The 21,642-nt window shown below is 43.2% G+C and overlaps 1 protein-coding gene across 4 annotated transcripts in view; it reads left to right on the top strand.

Annotated features, from left to right (window-relative positions):
* The window catches only part of PDZD2 (PDZ domain containing 2), a 151,330-nt gene that overhangs the window by 78,089 nt on the left and 51,599 nt on the right, over positions 1–21,642 (top strand). For 3 of the 4 annotated variants that reach the window (XM_069880631.1, XM_069880630.1, XM_069880633.1), the window contains exons 2-5: positions 892–1,294; positions 14,400–14,542; positions 15,379–15,511; positions 17,569–17,736. In XM_069880631.1, the coding sequence (XP_069736732.1) occupies positions 892–1,294; positions 14,400–14,542; positions 15,379–15,511; positions 17,569–17,736 (847 nt within the window). The remainder of the gene's footprint in view (positions 1–891; positions 1,295–14,399; positions 14,543–15,378; positions 15,512–17,568; positions 17,737–21,642) is intronic. The other variant, XM_069880632.1, reaches the window with a different exon arrangement.

Consider the following 21,642-nt stretch of genomic DNA (forward strand, 5'->3'; position numbering starts at 1 on the left):
AGTGACACGGGACAGGACAAGGGGAAATGGCCTCAGGCTGTGCCAGGGGAGGTTCAGACTGGATATCAGGAAAAAATTTTTCATGGGAAGGGTCATTGGGCACTGGAACAAGCTGCCCAGGGAGGTGGTTGAGTCACCACCCCTGGAGGTGTTTAAAGGATGGGTGGACGAGGTGCTGAGGGACATGGTTTAGTGATTGATAGGAATGGTTGGACTCATTGATCCAAGAGGTCTTTCCAACCTGATGATTCTATGCTTGCTATAAAGGAAACACACCTTATTCCCATGTCTCTTTGCTGTAGCTGAGATTCCTTATAGTGCCATGCTTTGCTGTATTGAGGCCATTGACTCTCTTTCTGCTTCCCCCAGTGGCTGATTTTAATTTTTCCCTGAGGCCTTCAAAGCATGTATGTATGCCAAAGCAGAAGATTAGTTTCACTAAGAAGGCTCATTTCAGATACAAATGCTGTATGGGCTGCTGCACAAATGAAGCCTACTTGTTTGTTTTTTTAAAAAAAATATTTATTTATATTAATGCCCCACTGGAAACACTCTGCTTTGCTGTGCTTGTCTCACCTTTACATGTTACTGTGCTGCAGATCCAGAAGTCGGGGTGGTGGGAACCCATCTGGTGGCATTTATCAGTCGCTATATTACACCGTGGTAGGATCAGCCTGGGTGGCTGGTAGAACTTACTATTCCTCATAATACTGAAGGAAAAGAGTGTTTGCCAGTGCCTCAGGGATTTCCTGACGTGTCCACATGCTTAATAGTCGGCTGTCTGAGAATGTGCATGAATATCACAGGACGTAGTGCATTGGGATGGTGGGGTGGGATGTGGGCACTGTGGGGCAAGCATTTGGTAATTCCTATGCATCCATTCCCTTACAGTTACCTGGCCGAGCAGTGCTGGAATGGCGGCTTTGTCTACTTGATCATGTTGCGCCGCATCAAGCGCAAAGCTCCTCTTCCTCCCTCCAACGGCAACAACAGCAACAGCTGTGACCCCAAAGCCAAGCCCAGCCCTGAACCTGGCGACAGAGCGGCTCAGAATGGGAAAAGGACCAGAAAGTTTGGGGTCATCACCAGAACACCAGGCAGCAAGGACAGCAAAGAAAAATCAGGCTTGGAGCATGGGAACGGGCACTGCACTCCGATGGAGGTGGAGGTTGCTCAGCCGGAGACCTCTGAAGCTGAAAGCAATGGGGAAGAGCAGCTTCGGGGCACTGGGGCACAGTACTGGTGCCGGCTGTCGGATGTTGGTGTGCCAGACATTGGTGACCAGTCTGCCCAGGTATGTTGGCATTGGGTTTTTCTGGAGAAAGAAGCATCAGGTGTGCGAGTGAGTTGAGGGAGTTTTTCAAGTGGTTTCCCTGGTTTCAGTGCTCCATCCTCACGCTAAGCCTCCATGTGACAACCCAAGCTATTGGGGCACTGAGCTGTGGGATAGGGTCCAAAACATAAGGGCAGGAGGATTAGAGAATGAAATAATAATTGTGGGAAACGTATGTCATGTTTTGTGATGAAATGGAAGGACCATATCTGTGACCTGTCAGGGTTGGCTTCAGAATTTCTTTCCTTGAGACGACTAATGACCTTATGACAGCAAAGCAGGAGATGTCAGTGGAAGATGGTCATTTTGTCCTTTGGGGCTTTGTGTTTAGCTCTGTATGAGCTTGCCAGCACCTTAAGTTCACAATAATATTGGAATTGCAACTTTCCTTTTTGATACACCAGACCATGGTGCATTAATTCACGTTACAAAACTTGTCTGGCCAGTGTTTGGAAACCACATGGAAGTTATTGTGAATTTTGCTCCAAGCTGATGAGATGGATGATTTGTTAATGTTTGGGATGACAGTGGGATTGGGGCTTTCATTACTTCTCTCTTCATCCTAATGGAAATCTTGGGGTTTGTTGCCTGGCTAGGGTTCCGGCGTTGTTGGATGGAGAAAAATAACTCAAGCTTTGATCAGGTTTCAGTATGCATCTATCACCAAAAGTGCTGTCTGCCAATCTTTCCAGAGACACTGATAGTATAAACAGATGAACGCTGCTTTGTTGGGCTTGCTGCGGCAGCTGGTTTTGGTTTTAAGTCTTCAAAGCTGGTAACAGAACAGTATGAGTTGACATCTCATGACTGAATTCTTTTGAGGAAAGCATGGGTTTAAATGTGTCCTCTGAATTGGTGCTCCCCAATACTACTGCACGGTGGTGGTGATGGTGGCTGTGAACTTGAACTGATTTAATATTGGAGAGGCTAAAACCAATTTTTTTAAAATTCTCATTTAAAAGAAGCTTAATTGATTAGACCTGCTCTTCCTATCAGTGAGGCATCTTGGGTTTCATGGTGCAACAGGAAGGGGAGGATGTTTGCATACTGTTCTTGCAAGCCTTCTGAAAGAAAACATTAAAAGTTTAAAAGCAAATTAAAAAATCCTTTATTCTTTTGAAAGCACTGGTCTATATAAAAACTTCTTGAATCTGTTTTGAAGATGTTTAGTTTAAATGTGTTACAAATAAAGATGATCGGTTTGTCTTGAGGAAGTGGAAAGCAAAAAAAAATCCAATCTACATATAAAAATACGTATGTATATAAAGAAATACTTGATCCAGAGCCATCTTGAGCTAGTGTTACTTTATATTTTCACTCATTTTGGTCTGAGAATTCTTAAATTCAGAACATATATGTATCAGTGTGAGCAATAAGTACATTTTTAATGAAAAACACATACAAGGTGGCTTTGTAAAACATAAAAGTGTGGTTTGAGTCACTGGAAATTTAAGAGCTATAATCTGTTCATTTGTGGTATATCTGTCATGGAGCCTGTTGGGAGGCACTGTCATTTAGTAAAACTGCTTCTCTCTTTCTTTTAATTTCCTTCTTCCTTAATTTTTGCTTAGAGATATGACCTCTGTATATGCCAGTATTAATTACATTTTCCTGACATCAGAAGGAGCAGAAATGTGAGTAGCTGGAACCTGAATAGAATGCTTTGCTCATCCTTTGTTTTTTAAAAACGAGTGCGCCTTATGGAAGCCTATCACTTTAGCATCCATGGGGTAGCTGATATTGGAGTAATGGGTGGCTTAGTTCAGTTTCTTAATAAGTATTGTATAGTGACAGTGAATAAAATTTTCAGAATTTGACTTCTGTTTAAAAATAATAATAATAAAAAAGGCAAGTAGTAAAAACACTTGAAAGCCTCGAATCTCACTTCCAGCTCTATTTTGGGAGTGTGACCTGGCACTTAAACATGTGAGATCCAGTCATGTCAGGAGCCTCTTGAAAACAGCATCCAGGACATTGTGTCAGAAGTTGCAGTCTCCTTCCAGGCTTCAAAACGTGAGCCAAACCTCTCATAGCTGTGGATGAGTTATCTCCTCCTGAGTGGGGAGAGAGCACCTTCTCCATGGAGAAGGCCGCTTCATCCCTGCTGCCTGCCCCACACTCACCATTTCCTCCACATGTTGACTAATTGAATATCCAGGGCTATCAGCCCTGTGCCTTTAGAGAGCACTGTATTCACCTTGAGAGGATTAAAGCCAGCGTGAAGCAGACTGAAGGTTGGCTGCAGGTGGGAGGGAAGGCTTCGAGAAGCTGCTTGGCAACCAGTGCAGCTGTGGGAGGACCTCAGTGGCCCTTCCCACTTATCTAGTCATCCCCACCGCTCCTTTCCCCTCTTCTGGCTCCAGATGCAGTTTGGACAATTACTAAAATTGAAATACATGACCAGGAGCATTTCTCTACAGGATCCCTATAGAAAGTTAAAGTTGTTGTAATGAAAACAGAGGAGAGGAGTTGGGACGTATCTGCATGTTTGCAGGCGCTGCTGTACTAAACCCAGTGGCAAGCTCATGGCTGATGCCTTGGGGATGATATGCCATGAGTGCTGTTGAGGCATCCATGTGTCTTGGGTATTGTTTGCTTTCAGGGTGCTTCCTCTCCCATGAGTGTGGGATTGCTTTCCCGTTTTCTTGCCAAGTGCTGCTAACAACAGCAATACTGAGTCGTGAAATGAGAGGTGAGACAAGTACTGTTTGTCAAATGAACCTGCCAGGAGATTCCTGTGTTACTGGTTTGTGTACATGTGTCAGTCCCTGTTTTCAGGCTTGCTTTCATCTCCCAGGTCTTGGTCTTGTCTGTCCTATGCATTTGGCATTGCTATCGCTATATATAAACAAATCTGCCAGGCTGTTTGCTGGTATGTAACCCTCAGGAAGTACTGTGCCTGTCAATTAGTAGGCAGCATTTAATATTTACAGGTGGTTAAGTTGTGCCACAGTATTTTTAGGACAAACCTAAATGCCCTTTAGAATTTGGGGATTTAAAGCAGTGAAGCTGCATCTGCCTGATTGGAAAGTCTCAAAGGTATGAGAACTGACCTTGGAGAGGACCCATGCTGACTGCAATGGGAGTCATGGGCAGTGATTTAAGACTGGGCAGTTTCTGAGCTGGAGTAATGATCCATCACATCCTGGGAAAATAGGGGACCGTAAAAGCAGAAATCAAAGTTTACTTCTTTTATTCAGTGGCCTGAGACAGGGCGGTGTTTTCTAGGCTGGTAATTATAAAGGCAAGGATGAAAGAGGAGTTCAGGGAGGAGCTGCTGGAGTCAGCTCAAAAATGATAACAAAAAGGAAACTGAGATGTTTCCGCACAATATACTAATTTTGTAGTTTCACTGGGTTTACCGGTAGGACAGACTCCCTGAGTTTAGTATCAGAGTGTTTCTGAACGCACTGTGAACTGCTTCCTTAGCTGTCCAGTCTCTAAGGAGTGCCCAGAGGAGGGTACAAGCGGGGATTGGAGTGGGAAAGTTGTGAGGACCACAGTTAACAAGTATGAGGGGTGGGAGTGTAGTTTCCAAAGGGGACTTGAACTGGTCCAGGTCTGGCTGGCATGATGAGAGGCTTTCGACAATGAAGCCAGAACAAGCTTGGCTGAGGATGAAGTGTACCAAAGTAGACTGGCCATCTTTGATTCCTCCAGCCCCTGCAGGATACTTTGTAAAGTCCTGAAACCACCAAACACTAAAAGAAAAAACAAGATACCTCTAGAACCCCTTTGGATCCTGTTGCTTCTATATAAACGTGCAGATTGGTAAGGGATTGAAATCCAGAGCCAAATTTAGCAGTGGTGGAAACTGCTTGAAGGAGTTTGGGCAGAGTAAAAGTGCTTTAGTAGTGAAGGGAGGCAGGTGAGAAGGGCTGGGGCTCTGCATAGGGTCGTTTTTCCCCCGGGAGAATTATATGCAATGGGAGAAGTGCAGGGTGTGCACCAGGTCTCTGAGGCTGGTCATAGCGCCCAGGCCCTGGTGGGACACTGTTCCAGGATGGAAGCAAGTCAGCGTTCGGTGGCACCATAAGGTGTGTCTGGTGTTTTTGTGAAGTCGGCTTACCATCTATTAAGAAAGAGAGGGTGGAAGGCAAGGGGATATTAATGCCTTGTCTCCCTCGTATTGGGGGATGTCTTGGTTATAGTAGTGTTTCAAGACCTTGGCTCTGTGTTGCTAACATTAATTACTCTGTGGTAGGTTACAGCTGCTAAAGCAGCGTGCCTAGCCAGCTTTGTTCCATTATAGACCAACTGAGCACAGTTCACACAGAGCACAACCCTCTCCAGACTTGTGAGCATGTACACAGGTGTACAAGTTTGATAAAGACCAGTTTGATCTTTGCTAGACAGCGCTTGTTTTCGTATTGCTGTGACTGCACCATACTTGGTTTTGTTTTATCAGCAACTCTCCTCTTTGTTTGGGCCTGTTACTGCTTTCTTATTAAGATGGCTTGTCTCAGGAAGGGCTGAATGCTTTTGAATTGCACTTTACTTTGTAGTTAGGAAAGGCTGACAGCCTTTCTGTAGCAATTTTTATCAATTAGTTTAATGCCAGCCTAACCTTGCATTTTGGTAAATGGAAAATATTCCTTATCTTGCCAAGTGGAAGACGAAGGCTAGCATGAGACTTGAAATAATGGACTGGTTTTAAGCGTTTTACTGGGTTTTTTTTCAAAATGTGATGGAGAAATAAAAAATTTTCATCCACTTGCTGTACCAAAAGGCAGACCTTGCTGTAAGCAAGGTATTTACAAGGGTAAATCCTTACAGCCACACTGAAGCTAAGTTGCTTTACATCAAGGTGGGGTTTTTTTGGCAACCTAAGCAGTAATTATTGTTTCATCAAAGCTTTTATGGGACTTGTATATGATGCATGTTTTAAACATAAATAGCTCTGGTTTTAGTTTTTAATGTAGATACTCTTAATTGTGTAAAGGCCTTCCTTAGAATCTGTTTCTGTTCTTAAGGACTTTTTATCTGTTGTGTTTGCTTCCAGCTTTCATTAACATGAATCCTGGGGTCTTCTACTGTCTTGAAGTTTTAATGTGCACGGTGATAAACACGTCTTCTCTCTCTCTAGCCTGTTTCGGGTTGTAAACTCTCCTAGGGACAAGGGCTGTGTTTTAATTGTAGCTGTACTGCACAGGTGAAACTTGGCCGTCCTTTTGCTTGGGGTTTTAGGAAGTGCTTTGATGTAACTGGTAGTGAAATTACAGTTAATTCTTTTTGCTGCCAGTTATGTTCCACCTTGCTATAAAACCTGCTGTCGTCACAACTTTCTGGGGTTAAGTCTCACTCGCTGCCAAATTTTTTCAACTGACTGAAGGCTTTACCTTCCTTTGCTGTGATTTAAGTAATAACTATAGCTGTGATAGCTGTAGATTTTAATTTTGAATAGCAGTCTGTCCTTTTTTTCAGGTTTTTGGATTGTATTTTCCAAGGGTATGGTGAAGGGCATGGATGCAGAAACAGTCTGGTAATGGATAAGCAGTAATTAATTAGTTTTAATGTGTCATCTTGAAATGGGGTCCACATTTTTTGGAAGTGAGCACAAATGGATACACACAAGGTTGTTTCACAGCCTTACCTCTGCTACCACAAACCGTAGGTGACAGCACTAGCATGAAGGCATTTCCCACCTGCACAGAACATGGGTTTTTTTCATTTTGCGTATGATATTAAGTATACAGCAAACCCGCAACTGGAATGTGAAGGACCGGCTGCTGCTGAAATGTAAGTTCACACCATTTTATGTTTTAATCATTAAGTGTGAATGTTTGCAACCAAGTGGATGTGCCTAAAAATAGAGTATGCTGTTTGCTCAGGTGCTGTAATGTTTCAAGTGTTAGTTGGGATACTAAAGCTACAGACACTTAATTTTTGAGGCAGGGTGCTGAAACCACTGAGCAAACCCAGAGGGTTGCTGATGCCAACAGATATAATGCTAGACCCCACGAAAGACCCCACTTCAGCTGACACTAGGATCTGGTAACTGACTTTAGGATGGTCTTCAATCTTCTGCAGGTAGCAAGGATATTTTCAGAGAAAATGCAAACTAACCGACCAACCATTCACAATAGCCCAGTTAGAGGATGCTACTGGGCAAGATACTTGAGGGAAAGCAAATGCCTTCTAACCCTTAAAAGCCTCAGCTCCCCAGGAAGAATTGTTGTGCCAAAACCCTCCAGCGTCAGGGATAGCTGAGGAATCCTTTGGCTGATCTTGCAATAAAGCTCCAGTTGACAGCAAAAGGGGAGCAGTCCAGAGAGGTGCAATCCAGATGGTGATGGCTCAGGATGACAAATTACTCCAGCAGATTTTTCGACGGGGTGATGATGTAGTTCAGGTGCTTGCAATGGCTGATAAAATGTTTAAAGCCCTTGCCAAGGAAATGATGTCAACAAGCAGTCTGTCTTGGGAGGTGGATCCTTGGGGGGACAGTCTGCTTTAGGCCGCGGAATGTTCATTCCCTCTGTTGTGATGCCTTTTCTGTGTATTTTAATTACTTGTTTGTGTTCGGGGGAGGGTACGTTTTTGCTTTTGACTGTTCCCCAGGCTTTATCCCTTACGACACTTCTCTTTCCGTGGGTAAAGTACTTGCAGTTCAGTGAAAGGATGCCAAATGTCTGGCGGCCGTTTGTCCAAACAAGAGGACTTGTTAAATCAACAGTAGACATTTGAATGCAATTGTAGTTGTGCCTGTGTTGCTGGCTCCTGCCTGTTTTGAGAACATGGAAAGTTCACATGATCAACACTATGTATTTCAGATTAAGAGCTACTTGGGTTTTGGGGATTTTTCCCCCTTGTTTAAAGTGCTGTGGGAGACACCCACTACATGGCTTGTGTCATCTGGAGATAGAGATCAGGGGCTTCTAAACCTGGTTCAGTGCTTAGAAACTTTCATAGACAGTGGGGATAGACAAGAACTTTTGCCTTGAAATAATTTGTTGATAAAGGAATTTAGATTTTTCTTCTAAAAAAGTTGTTTAGCTTGCTTATACAACAATGAAAACAAAACCTAATGTAGCAGATGAAAGCAGGAATCCTGCTATCAGATCAGACTTAAAAATAACCTGGTTAAGATCAGATGAAAAATGTACTCATTATACATTAATGAAATAATTGTTTTGTTAAGAATCTGCAAAAATGAGATTTTGGCACAATTTTCCGATACTGAGTCATTCACACTAGTATCTGATATGTGAAGAGTGATGGCTTTTGACTGTATCTTGAGATTGACATGTTTGAGCTAATCACCTGGTATGTGATCATGCAAGTTAATTGCCCAGCTACTGATCTGTCTCTACCACCTACCTGCCTGATGGGGAATAGGGATAGTGGGAGAAGACATGCTTTGACCCTGAAAGGAAGTTTGAGTGAAATGATGTTGTAGATAGGAGGGAGTTGGCCTCTTCTCCTAAGTGACAGGGGACAGGGCAAGGGGGAATGGCCTCAGGCTGTGCCAGGGGAGGTTCAGGCTGGACATCAGAAAAAAAAATTTCATGGAAAGGATCATTGGACACTGGAACAAGCTGCCCAGGGAGGTGTTTAAGAGATGGGTGGATGAGGTGCTGAGGAGCATGGTTTGGTGATTGATAGGAATGGTTGGACTCGATGATCCTGTAGGTCTCTTCCAACCTGGTGATTCTGTGATTCTGTGACCCAGTGTGGGGCAGGCAGCTGAGAGCAGTGCTTTTAATTTATCCCACATCCATGGAGGATGCTGGGGAGCAGTGTGCTGGTATAGCTATCCCTATATATTCACTGTCCCTGCAGAGGGGGGTGCTGCAATGGCTATTGCTAGAAGGAAAATGCTTATATGCTAGATGAAATGTGGTGCATTTCTGTCTGGTAGATTTTGTGCTCGTTTTGTGCTGATCTTCTACTGCATGTGATCAGGACGTTGGCTGCCAGCTCCTGTCAAGCCTATTGAGGTCATTCTTTTTTAATGCATAAAACTTATAACTTTCTCTTAAGTGTCACAAAACCAAAACAGCTTCATGGCTGGTGAGGAAGAGCTAGCTGTTTGCTCCTGCTGCTCCTATGGTGAAAACCTGTGAAGTTTGTAAGTGGGCACTGGTCCCTGCAGAGGGACGGTAAAAATCCACATTGAAATGCAGAGGGAGGGAGACGTCCTGCAGGCTGTGTTAGGACTAGTGGCAGTCAGTGTGCGTATACAGACCTTGCATGGTTATTGGAGTTCTCATGCGGGCTTATCTCTGTTTTTCTTTAAAAATTGTTACATATTTATGCCCTGTTCCAGTGAATTGCTGCTGTGACAGAAAGTGCTTTATTGAAGACAACTATTTTCCATTTTACTGTCTGGCTTTTTAACTACTTACTGCATTTCTGTTTCCATTTGTTTACACCTTGCTCCTGCCAAGCTTTTCTTTCATACGAAATTTCAAAGCAATTTTTCCTTTGTATATATAGATTTGCAGCTTCTTAAACATGGCACAGTCAAGATCAGTCAAACCCCTTTAAAATCACTGGCAATTAGCTGGTGAAAGAAAAAGGAGGAAGAACGGCTCCAAAGTCTTGTATTTATTTATTTATTTTCCTCAACACTCAGAGGAAAAATGTTCCTTTTTCTTTTATTAATGATGTGCTTATGAAATTGAGCATTTGATGGTATGCACTTGGAGCAGGCAGAAGGCATGCTTCCCCATGTCGTGCTGGCAGCGTGCTTCCTTTCTCATCTGTAGCACTCTAGTTTATTCCAGATGTAGGCTTGCTCTGAACTGAGGCTGCCTGATGTACAATGGCTTCACAGTGGAAGGAGATGGCCTGCGGGGACCCACTTGAAGCTGCCAGCTGTATTCTCTATTCTTGCTTGTGGTTTGTTACATAAGATGACCCTTTTTTTTTTTCACTCGCAATTAATCCAAGTAGAATATTTATACTGTCTTTAAAAACTTCTTAATTATTTGTAGCTTAGGCACTTTGAAGTTAATCAGCTTCAAGTGGAAAAATCTGGTCCAGAGGCCTGCCTGCTCAAAAGAGCCAAGTTAGGAGGAACGTTGAGTCACCTAAGAGTGATGTAACTGCAGAGAACAAAAACTAGCCTTTAGCCTGTCTGCAGCCTGCCTTGATCACTTGTCTTTCTCCTTGCAGTAGGAGAGTTCATCAAAGTGAGCAAGGTCAACAAATGTATGTCTGGAGTAGACTTCAAGAGATGTCCCAGTCTTATGTTATCCTCTGTGACCATCTTTGGCAAATGTTGGTCCATCATCTCCACGAAACCTTTACACAGAGGGGAATCCACAGCTCCTTTGCATATGCAGGTCTGCTGCTGCCTTGGCTTTACAAGCCAAGCCCATGAGTTAGATCCCAGCAGAGTTAATATTTGCTTCTAGGAGATGGCGAACAAATCTCTTAAGGGGAAATTTGCCTTCTTATTGCTCAAAGCGAGCATGGACATCTTTCTGAGAGTCCATCTTGGCCAAATCTCAAGAGAACTGCATGAAATTTTGTAGATTGTCAAATACCAGTAGTTAGCCCATCTTATATAGTGAGCCCTTTGCTCTTAGATTCTGAAGTGCAGAACTTTGTTATTGTGACCTGCCTTTTGCTTAAGAGATGTAGTTTGATATATTTTTTTTTACGAGTGATGAGAGCTGAGTCCCTGGTTGCGATGGGAGCTGGCAGTGCCCTTCCCTTTGCCCTTACTGAGGATGCCTGGAATCTGAGATACCTGGCTCAACCAGCATCAACGCATCTTCATAATTTAGGCATGAAATGCTTTTTGCACTTAGAGCTGTGCGTGCACATGTGCAGATTTATTGTGTGTTGTATGTGAACAGAGTTTGCGGGATTATTCAGAGTCATTTATAAATGAAGCCATAAGAATTATACTGGGAGGATGGAGAAGTTCAGACATTAGTAGGAATATGAAACTGGCAGCAGCCAAGCAGCAACCAGAATTGTGCAGCCGATTAGAGGAGACTGGTGAGCAGTTAAATTTGTCCTCCTCTGGGCAGGGATTATGCAGGCTTCAAGGACAGTGACATCAGACCTGCAAAATGCCAGATCTAAGTACACTTGGAGTTTCCCTTGGGGGATTGTAAGTCTCTGGAGCTGAGTGAACACACCAGAATCCTGGCTTTCATTTAAATACTAAATTAGCTTGGGTTTTTGTTATTGTTGGTTTGTTACTGTTGTGGTCTTTTTTTTTTAATGAAGTAAAGCTTGAAAATATGAAAAAAAAACCAAAAGAAAAATTTTAAAAATTGAAGACATGAATCATTCCGCTTTTTTTTTTTTTAAGTGTTTAGGCTTTGTGTTGTTGAACCTAGGAATCAGAAAACTGGTTTTAGGTAAAATTTAAATGCATTTACAAATCCTTGGAATTGGCACAGAGCTTTACAGTTAAGGCTTTCCTGTGATGGAGTCACAAAAGCTGCACATTCAAAGCAGCAAGCACTTCCTCGCTGGCTGTGAAGTATCCCATGCTGCTCTGTGCGAAAGAGATAGCAGCTTTCTGGGGAGGGGAACAGGGTTTTGCTGAACACCCCCTTTTATAAAGAGGCCTGAAGCAAAAGCTAGCAATCTGCCTTTTAATACTCAGCTTTCAAAATCTTGGAGCAATGTGCCTCAGAGGTATGTGTGTATGGGGGGAGTGGGGGGTGCGAATTTGCTCTGTAGCACGTGGTTAAATGAAGAGCTATGAATGTTTTATGAAGACAAGGGAAAGAACAGTGAGGGGATCTGATTTCCAGTTGATGCCAAACTGTTTATTCCCAGTGAAATGCATGCAGCTGACCAGTGGGGACTAGAGAGACAGCCTTTTCTCACACAGGAGGTGGTGACCATGTCATTTGAAAATGAGTGAAAGAAATAACATTTTTGGGTATGTGCAATACGGTTTTGTTGTTTTTGTTTTGGCTGCATTCTGCTGTCTGTGTTTGGACTGAGTAACACTTTACCTTGGAAGTGCTTTTGATTTCAGTGGGAGTGCAAGGAGAGTAAGATGGTACTTGCATTGAGTGCAGCTGCTGTTAAGTGCTTTAGTATGTAAATGAGTATTTGTGAGAGGGTCAATTAAGAATGAATTTGGGTTTTGTTTTTTTTCTTCTTAATAAGAAGTGTGATAGTGAGGAGTGCTGAGGAATGCGAGCTAGGCACTGCATGTCATGGGCCTTTGCATAACTCACATTCCAGAAAGCTTTGGGGAATCATTAAATGCAATTTTATGACTGCATTGTTAAACTTTATTGGAGGGTCTGCTTCCAAACAGGATTTAACAATGGGGCACTCAGAGTGGCATCTTGTGAGGAGAAGAGATGGTCATCATCTCAGCCTGGGCTTGGTTGAGGGAGGCAGCGAGGTTGTGTTTCTCTGTTATACTGTTTTCATTATAAATGCAAGGTTCTTCGTAGCCTTAAAAGCTCTTTGGAGCACTTTCATGCTGTAGCTCAGTTCTGGTTTTTAAGTAGGTAAATATAGTTGACTCTTGGCCCTGCATTTAACATGGTGTCTCATGTATCACACTAATTTATCTCAAAGTATTCTCTGTCCTGACGTATCCTGTTAGTCAGCAGGAGACAGGGCTTTTATTGATGCATTGAGGAGCCCAGTTAAACCTGTTGGGATATTGCCCATGACTTTCAAGTTAACAAGTTACTCACAGGTGTATGTGTTATCAGCCTCAGACTTTTGGGTTACCTCTTAAGACACCTGATTTACTTTTCCTGTTTCTCTTACGTGTGATCTGTGTGTCAATATTATTTTTCACTTTGTTCTTGGGATATTGGTGTAGATACTGACCTCTTTGTTCCTGTATCTTGAAAACTCATCTTGCATTGTATTTAAGTTTCAGCATAGGGCCCCAGTGATTGCGTAAAAAAAAAAGCACATTTTCTTCACTTTGTAAAGGGTCTGATAAACAATGTTGGCCTGAAATCTGCAGGTTACTGCCACAACCCATGGGTTTACTGATATATTTAGAAGTTCCCCTTCCAAGAAACAAGCAGCAATTTCTACAAGCTCTTCACAGTTCGGCATGAAATTTTAATCATCTTTGTTACTTGGGTGTTTGTGTACTGCGAGAACGTTACTTGTGTGCAGAACAGACCCAGTCAGAAATAGCTGACCTGGTGCCCAGTGACTACAACACATGGACTAAAATTGCCTCCAAACTGTGCATTTTGCTGTCTTGCAAGCTTGAAAACTTCCTAGGGTTTCTCATAATTCTGTTACCTTGGTTATTCCCCTCTGTGAGAGTCCTGGCAATTGCCTTATGTGTCTTGCTTGTGTGCTTGTTTTTCTCTTTCCTTTTTTGCTCTGCCAATATCTGCCACACTTGTGTTTCCTTGTGCCACGTCCTTACAGTAGGACTCATGGGAAGTGTTTATTTTGCAATTTTGTTTTGCTCTGGAGTTTGTAAAGTGCTTTTTGGGTGAATATTGATAATAATTAAAAAAAAATAAAGGTATCTTAAACATCACTTATTACCTTGCTTATATTCAAAAGCTATTCTCTGTGTTGGATAATTATTTACAGTCTGTATGACAGCTGTCCAATAAGAAATATTTGATTGACAGCTGATAATTTGAAAGTGGTGTTTTGTTTCCTGTGTCTCAAATCCTGCAAAACCCTCCGAAGAGGGAAACGCTGCTGTGTGATGCAGGTCTGGTCCCTGCTGCAGTAGTGGATGCGCTGTCTGGTGTTCAAGGTTTCCCTTGAACAACGTCTTGCTCCTCTGCAGCTCTGCGCAGCTCATCCTTGTGTTTTGGCGAAGAGGTTTGAGGCCTCTGGTTGCTTTGGGAAGGATAAGGGCATTGAGAGCAGCACCTCTGCGTGCCTCAGAAAAGCTGCAAACAGCCTACAAGGAAACCTCTACATTCTGACCCTGCTCTGTGCTGCCTCCTCCTTTCTGCCTCCTTCACTTGGACCACAGCTAACACAGCAAAGACCAGCAAAAGCACCTGTATAGCTTGTGCTATACAGATGTGTGGTGGTGGGCAGCAAGGCGCTAAAGAGCTCCCTCCTGTACCCTCCCAGCCCTCCTCTAACACTGTCCAAATCCAAATTCAACGACTCTCTGCACGTTTTCTCTCAGCGAGAAGGTTGCCGCATATGGAAGATGCACATCCTGAAGGGGACAGACGGGCTGGGAATCCAGATAACGGGAGGCAGAGGGTCGAAGCGGTCCCCTCACAGCATTATCATCACCCACGTGGAGGAAGGTGGCTCTGCACACAGGTGAGGTGACAGCGGTGCCTTTGTAGAAGTGGGTGTGATGGAGCATGCTTCGACAGTGCTGTTAGCCAGACTCATGAGACAGGCGTGGTGCATTTGCCTTTCCGTTATATCAGGGTGATTTTGTGATAGGTCACTGAAGTCCCTTTTGGCAGTTTAGCTCGAAATACAGACAGATCAAACACTTAGAATCATAGAATAACCAGGTTGGAAGAGACCCACCGGATCATCGAGTCCAACCATTCCTATCAAACACTAAACTGTGCCCCTCAGCACCTCGTCCACCCGTGCCTTAAACACCTCCAGGGAAGGTGACTCAACCACCTCCCTGGGCAGCCTGTTCCAGTGCCCAATGACCCTTTCTGTGAAAATTTTTTTCCTAATGTCCAGCGTAAATCTCCCCTGGTGGAGCTTGAGGCCATTCCCTCTTGTCCTGTCCCCCGTCACCTGGGAGAAGAGGCCAGCACCCTCCTCTCGGCAGAGGGTGATTGTGGATCAAGCATCCTGGGGTGCTCACTGCCAGCTCTGTCTTTACTCCCTGATGGTGAGGGTTAGATGGGGCTCTCTGCTGCTCTCTGGTCATCTGTGACAGGGCACAGAGAAGATTCAGGAGGGCTTATCCCTGCAAAGAGGCTGAAATGGTTCTGGTTATATTAATGATTTCCTGGGGGCATCTTTCTGAGCCCTTTTGGGGCACATAACACTGCACAGATCAATGCAAGCTTAGCATCAGCCTATTCATGTGTTGTTTGTGCCTCCATATCCCACTGCATGCCACTGGAGCCCAGCAGTGTGGAAGGACCACCCTGCAGCGCCGCATTCCCACTCTGTTTCCACAGGGACGGCAGGCTTACCGTGGGTGACGAGCTCCTCATGATCAATGGGAAGTCACTGGTTGGGCTCTCCCACCAGGACGCCGTTGCTCTCCTTCGCTCAGCTGCTGGTCTGGTGCAGTTGGTGGTTGCTAGCAAGGTATGATCTTTTCTTTGGTGGTCTCCTGAATGTATGCCCAGAAGAGTTTGTGCAGGTGCTGCATGGAAAGTGCACATTTGCTTCCCTAAATTTAATGCACAGCTATGGGAAATGTATCAGTAGCTGCCATAAATCTGTAGCAAATCAGCAGGGTATAGATAAACTAAATCATTTGCTTATATAGTCACTGTCGTTCAGTGTGCAAATGAGTCTGTATTTATTTTTACAAACATTACTTAAGTTTTGGCCCAAATAATTTTCTTAAAATAAATGCTAAACAAAGCAGGCTGTTCTTAGCTTCTTCTGCTTCCTGCCTGCATAGCCTCTGTAGCTCTCATCTCTTCTTGTATCTGTGTGCCTGAGGTCTCTTGATGATGATCTCTTGACTCTCGTTGCTTGTTTTGTCCTTATTAATAGCTTGGAGTAGAGCTATTGGAGATAAAGAAGCATGAAATTTCAGGGAAATGAGAGTGGAACTCATTTATCAGTCAGGCTCTTCATTCTGCTTTCATCACAGGAGAGATGGCGGGGATATTACACAGTATTTTTTCATTTGTTTTAAAAAATCCTGCCCTCCCTCGTTTGTTCTCCTCCCTGGACCTGAACCTGCTGCTCCCCTGCTTGGGTTGATGCAGATATTCATACTGAAAGTGGCCAGGGTCTCAAAGAAGGACCTGCCTGCAGGTGGGGGCCACTAACCCTTTGGGTTAGTGGCAGGAACGTGTTGGGCCAAAGGGACCACTCATAAACCTGCATTTCCAGGTGGAGCATGCTGTGTCAGCAGGCTGCTGTATCAGTTATTTTAAACATTTTTTTGAGCTTCATCTTTGGGTTTCCCTGGCCAACCTGATGCAGGTTTATGTGGGTTTAATCTCTGGATGCTGGTGTGGCTTCCTAGGATGCTTCATGCTTAGGTTTTTCAAAAAGAGCATCTATCCCACTATTTTTAAAGTGAAGAGCCTATACCTTCTCTAGCATTTCATTTAGATGGTGAAGTTCATCGAAGACCTTAGATAGGCTTACAGCCCCACAGGTATTGAATGTGGGAACGACACACTTTGACCCGAAGTAGGGTACAGTCTTGGTTTTTTTTAGACTATTGGACTCTGCCAAAATGCAAGGCAGTAGCCTTCATAAATGTCTCCTTTAATTAACTGCCTGTTCATCTGATGACTGCATCAAAATAATCATCATGAATAAGCTTGCAGCATAAAAGTTCATGCTTCTGATCAGGCTTTAAATCTGTTTGGCTCATGCTCTATACACTTCGACAGTTTCATATCCCTGGGGGGAGGAATTAGAAAGGCAGGTGGTGGGGAGTCCAGCCTGTGCTGTGTTTCAGGCAGTCTCAGAAAAGGCATAAATAGGTGAAGAGTTCCCCAGAAGCTCCCTCTGAGCATTATTTGTTGTTATGGGAAAGCAGCCTTGCCATTTGGCCAAGTGAGCACTCTGAACACAGAATTTGTTCTGAAAGCAATAAAATGAGGTTCTGTCTAGTTTCTGCTTTTGGTCGATGCACATTTGCCTTCAGAAATGTGCCAAAGACTGGAAACAGATCCTGAAGCATGAGGACTGAGTTGATAGAGGATTGGTAGGTCAGTTTTCATTTTGTTCTCGTAAGTAGGGTTGTCGATGTATGATTCTTATGCATGTAGATCGATAAATGTGTGAAGGGAACATCCACAGGGAGGGAGCAGGAGCACAGAGTGTGATTTGAAATGAGTAATGAGGTCTGTAAGCTCTGTGTCTGCTCACAGTGACATTTAATAAACCCAAAGTGGGGAGGAGCTGGCTGCTGGGGAAGTGTTTATTTTAAATTCTCTTTTATAAAATCTAAATGTTTCAGATGTATGTTGGCCTTTGTTTACTATATATATATACTTTAAAACCAGGTCTGCTTTTTATAACTGGACTATTAAAGTTTAAGGACATGGAAGTGTGTAACAAGGGGAAGATTGCCAGGGAGCTGTTGCTGGGTGGGTGAAATGGAGCAGTTTCACCATGACTTTGGTGGCTTCCTGCATGCAATGTAACTTATTTTGTTGTCTCTCGGATAGGAGTCTCCTGGAGAGGATTTTCTGAAGTATCCATCTACGAGTTTACCAGACTTGCTTAGCACTTGTTCAGTCCAAGACCCTCCCTCTTGCACTGACAATAAGGAAAATGAAGAGCCAGAAGAAGAAGACGTGAAGGGAGTGAACATGTCTTCTGAAACACTGGTCGCTGTAAGTGTGGCTTTGGTGTGACGTTTTACTCTCCCTTGACGCCCATTTGCATCTGTCACATTCTCCTACATCCTGACATGGAGCAGGTCCTTGGGACGGGATGATCCCACCCAGCCTCCCTTTGCATGGGAAATGGGTGAGATGCTGAAACGGTGATGTCATCTACTGCAACATTTGCAATCTCTGCTACTGCGCTGCAGCAAAGCGGTAGCATGGGGAGCAGGAGCTCTCACGTCCTCCAAGCTATGTGGCAGTCATGATTTTATTTTTCTGTCTGTCATTGGATTGTTTTCCACGCAATTCTACTGCTTTTGTTGGATGCAGTGCTTATGCAGTAATATGCTCTTCTTTCTGCTCCTTTTGTAACTCAACTTCTTTAACAGTTTATGATCCACATCTTCAAATTTTTATTTGCTCTGTTGAAGCCAACAGACACTTTTGGAGGAGGGATATGAATTTCTGGCTGTGAACTGTAAATGCAGTTCTGCTGAATAAATGCTGCCGGTCGATAATCTCACTTGCATTCCCTTCAGGACTGCATTAAGCAGAGATTAAGTGGATTATTGTTATTTATTTGTAATGTAGCAGCTCTCTGAAGGTTCATTGGTGTCCTGGGCCTCTGTTGTATTGTACAGACAAAGAATAAAATGTTGTTTTCTACTCTAAAGAGCTTGCAGGCTGCTTTTCTGGCAGGAGAAAGCAGGTGTATTCACTTGAACTTAATTTTCTCTTACTGCCTTTTCCCCCTTCTTTTCTGTGGCAATTACAATAAATCTCTTAAATCTCTGGATGACTCAGACATAGTACTGGTTTGGTGATTTGTCGATTTTGTATTCTTGTAATTTCCCATTTCTGAGCAGAAGACTGCTCACCAGGACAAGTCTTGTGCTGTAGTCTAGCTGGTGATGGTGTTCACTTCACGCCTGCCTGTTACCTAACTTTCTTTGAGTCTGTGCTTACAAGAGTCCTTACTCTCACACATAACTTTACTGTGATAAGTTGTGTTATTTCTGCACTGCTTTTCTCTCTATTTTCTCTATTCTCTATTTTCTTCTTTTCTATGTGCCAGGGTACGTTTTGGGGAGGAGAAGGGGGAAAACAAATAAATGGAGTATACTTTACCAGCATGCTGATGATGGTGTAGTGTTTGTATGCTAGCTTGAGTGAACACCTAAGCATTCTTCTGGTTATCAAAATATTTTAAGTTCTTCTATCTATCATGTTTCAAGTTCTGGAAAATTTTCATAAGGCTGTGGCTCAGCACACTTAAATGTAAAAATCAATTTTGTCAAAACTTAATTATGTGTGGCCTCAGGATGCAACTCCCCAGCGTTCCAGTGATTCTTTTGGCACACTCTAGAAGTTGTTTGTTACTGATTTGCTCCTGACTTACCAGCAAGGCTCTGCCTGTTTTTCTGCAATGGCTTTTGTTTTATCAGATGTTTCCTTTACAGATTAACATAATGCTAGGGAAAACTCAAGGTATCTGAGGTGCATGCCACAGTGAAGACCCAGCCACGTGAGCTTGCTTGAGCCCTTCAGCACGGACAAGAGTTTGGAGCCTGTGCTGATGTCTGTCCCAGTGCTGCTGTGACTGGCAGTGGTGATAGCCTGGTGGAGGGTCAGTTTGATTTGCCTGCCTATCTGGCACTCTCTGACAGCAACAGCTCTGTGCTTTCTCAGTGCATCACTGCAGGATGGAGGAGATATCACAGAACTCTTAGTATGATAAACACATCAGAAGAATAGTAAGAAGATTTTTTTCCCCTTCTTTGCTCTGTTTCTATGAATTTGTGTGTGTGTGTGTGGGTGTAATTCGGAGGGGTGTAGTAAGTTCTTGGTGATTCAGAATCTCTTCTTTCTTGCTTGAGCTGCACATGAAATCCTTCCTCTTCTAATACAAATCATATCTTTGCATTCCTGATGTAAGTGCTGCCTCAGCCTTGGGAGTACAGACAGGGCTCTGCAGCCTGGGTGGGCACTCCGTGCAGTGTAGACCCCTTGGTTCTGCATGGAGCCGCATACATCTTCATCAGATCAGGACAGCCTGAGCTGAGCTAGGCTGTACAAATATTGTATGCCACCAGGCAGGACATAGGAAGGTGAATGTATGGAGAAGATAAACTTCACATGTGGCTTTTTTTTCCATCTGGCAAGATGAGAGGTTTTTTCCATAGGAAAGCTTAGAAGCATCGCATAATTTATGTCATAGAATCGTAGAATAGTTAGCATTGGAAGGGACCTTAAAGATCATGTAGTTCCAACCCCCATGCCATGGGCAGGAACATCCCACTAGACCAGGCTGCCCAATGCCCCATCCAACCTGGCCTCGAACACTTCCAGGGATGGGCATCCCCGACCTCCCTTGACAACATGTTCCAGTGTCTCACCACTCTCATGGTGAAGAAATTCTTCCTAATGTCTAGTGTAAATCTGCCCTTCTCCAGTTTATACCCGTTCCCCCTCATTCTATCGCCACAAGCCTTTATGAATAGTCCCTCTCCACCTTTCTTGTAGGCCCCTTTTAGGTACTGGAAGGTTTATATATATGTGTATGTGTATATATATATACAGATTATTGCTAAATTGCATAGGAAATTACTGTTCTTTGCTGCTCCTGCTCTCTTGATGAGACATACGTGCCTTCTCTTTCTCTCTTTAAGTATTCCATTATGTTTATATCAGTGTGACTGATGATTAAAGCAGGAACTAAGCTGACTGTTTTTAATGAGTTCAAATATAATTGTTTTAGACTTCCAGAGGGGGTGGTACTCAAAGTCTGGACCAGGTAATGAACTGTGGTCTCAGTTGAAGCATCAGACCTCTTAGATTTGAAACAGATTCTCAACCTAGCTCTGGCCAGCAGTTACCTTTCTCACCAAAAATTTCTCACCTCTGACAAGAGGTTGATGAATTTTCTTGTTTAATATGCAGAGCTTTCTAAAGTCTTAAAGAGGTGCTGTGAGGTGCTGGGTGGTTAGGTAACAACAAGTAATTCAGAGTGATTTATGGTCAGCTGAGGTTTTACTGTCCCTTTTCTGACCAGCACAGTATATATAATTATTAAACAAGTGTACAAGGTACTACATAATTTGCAGGAGTTCTTAGGGCTGTCTAAGTTCTTGTTTATTTTACTTCACTGTGAATGTATTTCTGTGCTGAGCATTCAGAACCATTACTTCTAGACCTGATGGACTTACTCTTAATGACTTAGCACCTGATTGCTTGAAGGCTGAACCACACAGAAAAAGTAATTGCTTGGAAGTAAGGTATATATCAGATCTTCATCCTTGTAATTATTCACAACTCAGGTGGACCAGGCTCTGAGCAACCATTGTCTTTGTTTTGAGATGGGGGCTGGAACAAGGACCTCCGAAGGTCCCTTCCAGCCTGGCTTATTCTATACAATTCTGTGAAAAATAAATAATAAAAAAGAAATAAATCTCTTTTCTAGGGGATTGATGTTAAAAATTTTCTCTGTGAGCAAGTTCTTTGAAACTCTTAAGCTCTGCTCCAGTGTTTCCGGCCAGAGAAATATAATCTGAGCTAATCAGCTTCCCCAGGACACAGCAGAAGAGTTTAGTGACACTTGGAAACTGTAATTTAAGAGAAATGTCACTTATAAGTCTTACTTGAAAGTCCATGTGTTGTGTTTCATTAATAAAAATTTCATAATACAATTTAATTGGAGCTCTGTTTTACACAGTCTCCTTAGGTAAAGTCCTATTTAACATGAAACATCTCTTAAAGTTCTAACTTAAATAAAACTCATGCTGCCAGGCAGAAAAAGGATTACATTAATATCCTTAAAGTGCATTTCTTAGTGCATTTCTTATAGAGCTAGTTTGGCCAAAATGCTCCTTACCTTCAGAGATTAAATACTGGGCCATGGACTTGTATTGTGTT

The sequence above is a fragment of the Phaenicophaeus curvirostris genome, chromosome Z (genome assembly GCF_032191515.1).
Source record: "Phaenicophaeus curvirostris isolate KB17595 chromosome Z, BPBGC_Pcur_1.0, whole genome shotgun sequence".
Classification (NCBI taxonomy): Eukaryota; Metazoa; Chordata; class Aves; order Cuculiformes; family Cuculidae; genus Phaenicophaeus; species Phaenicophaeus curvirostris.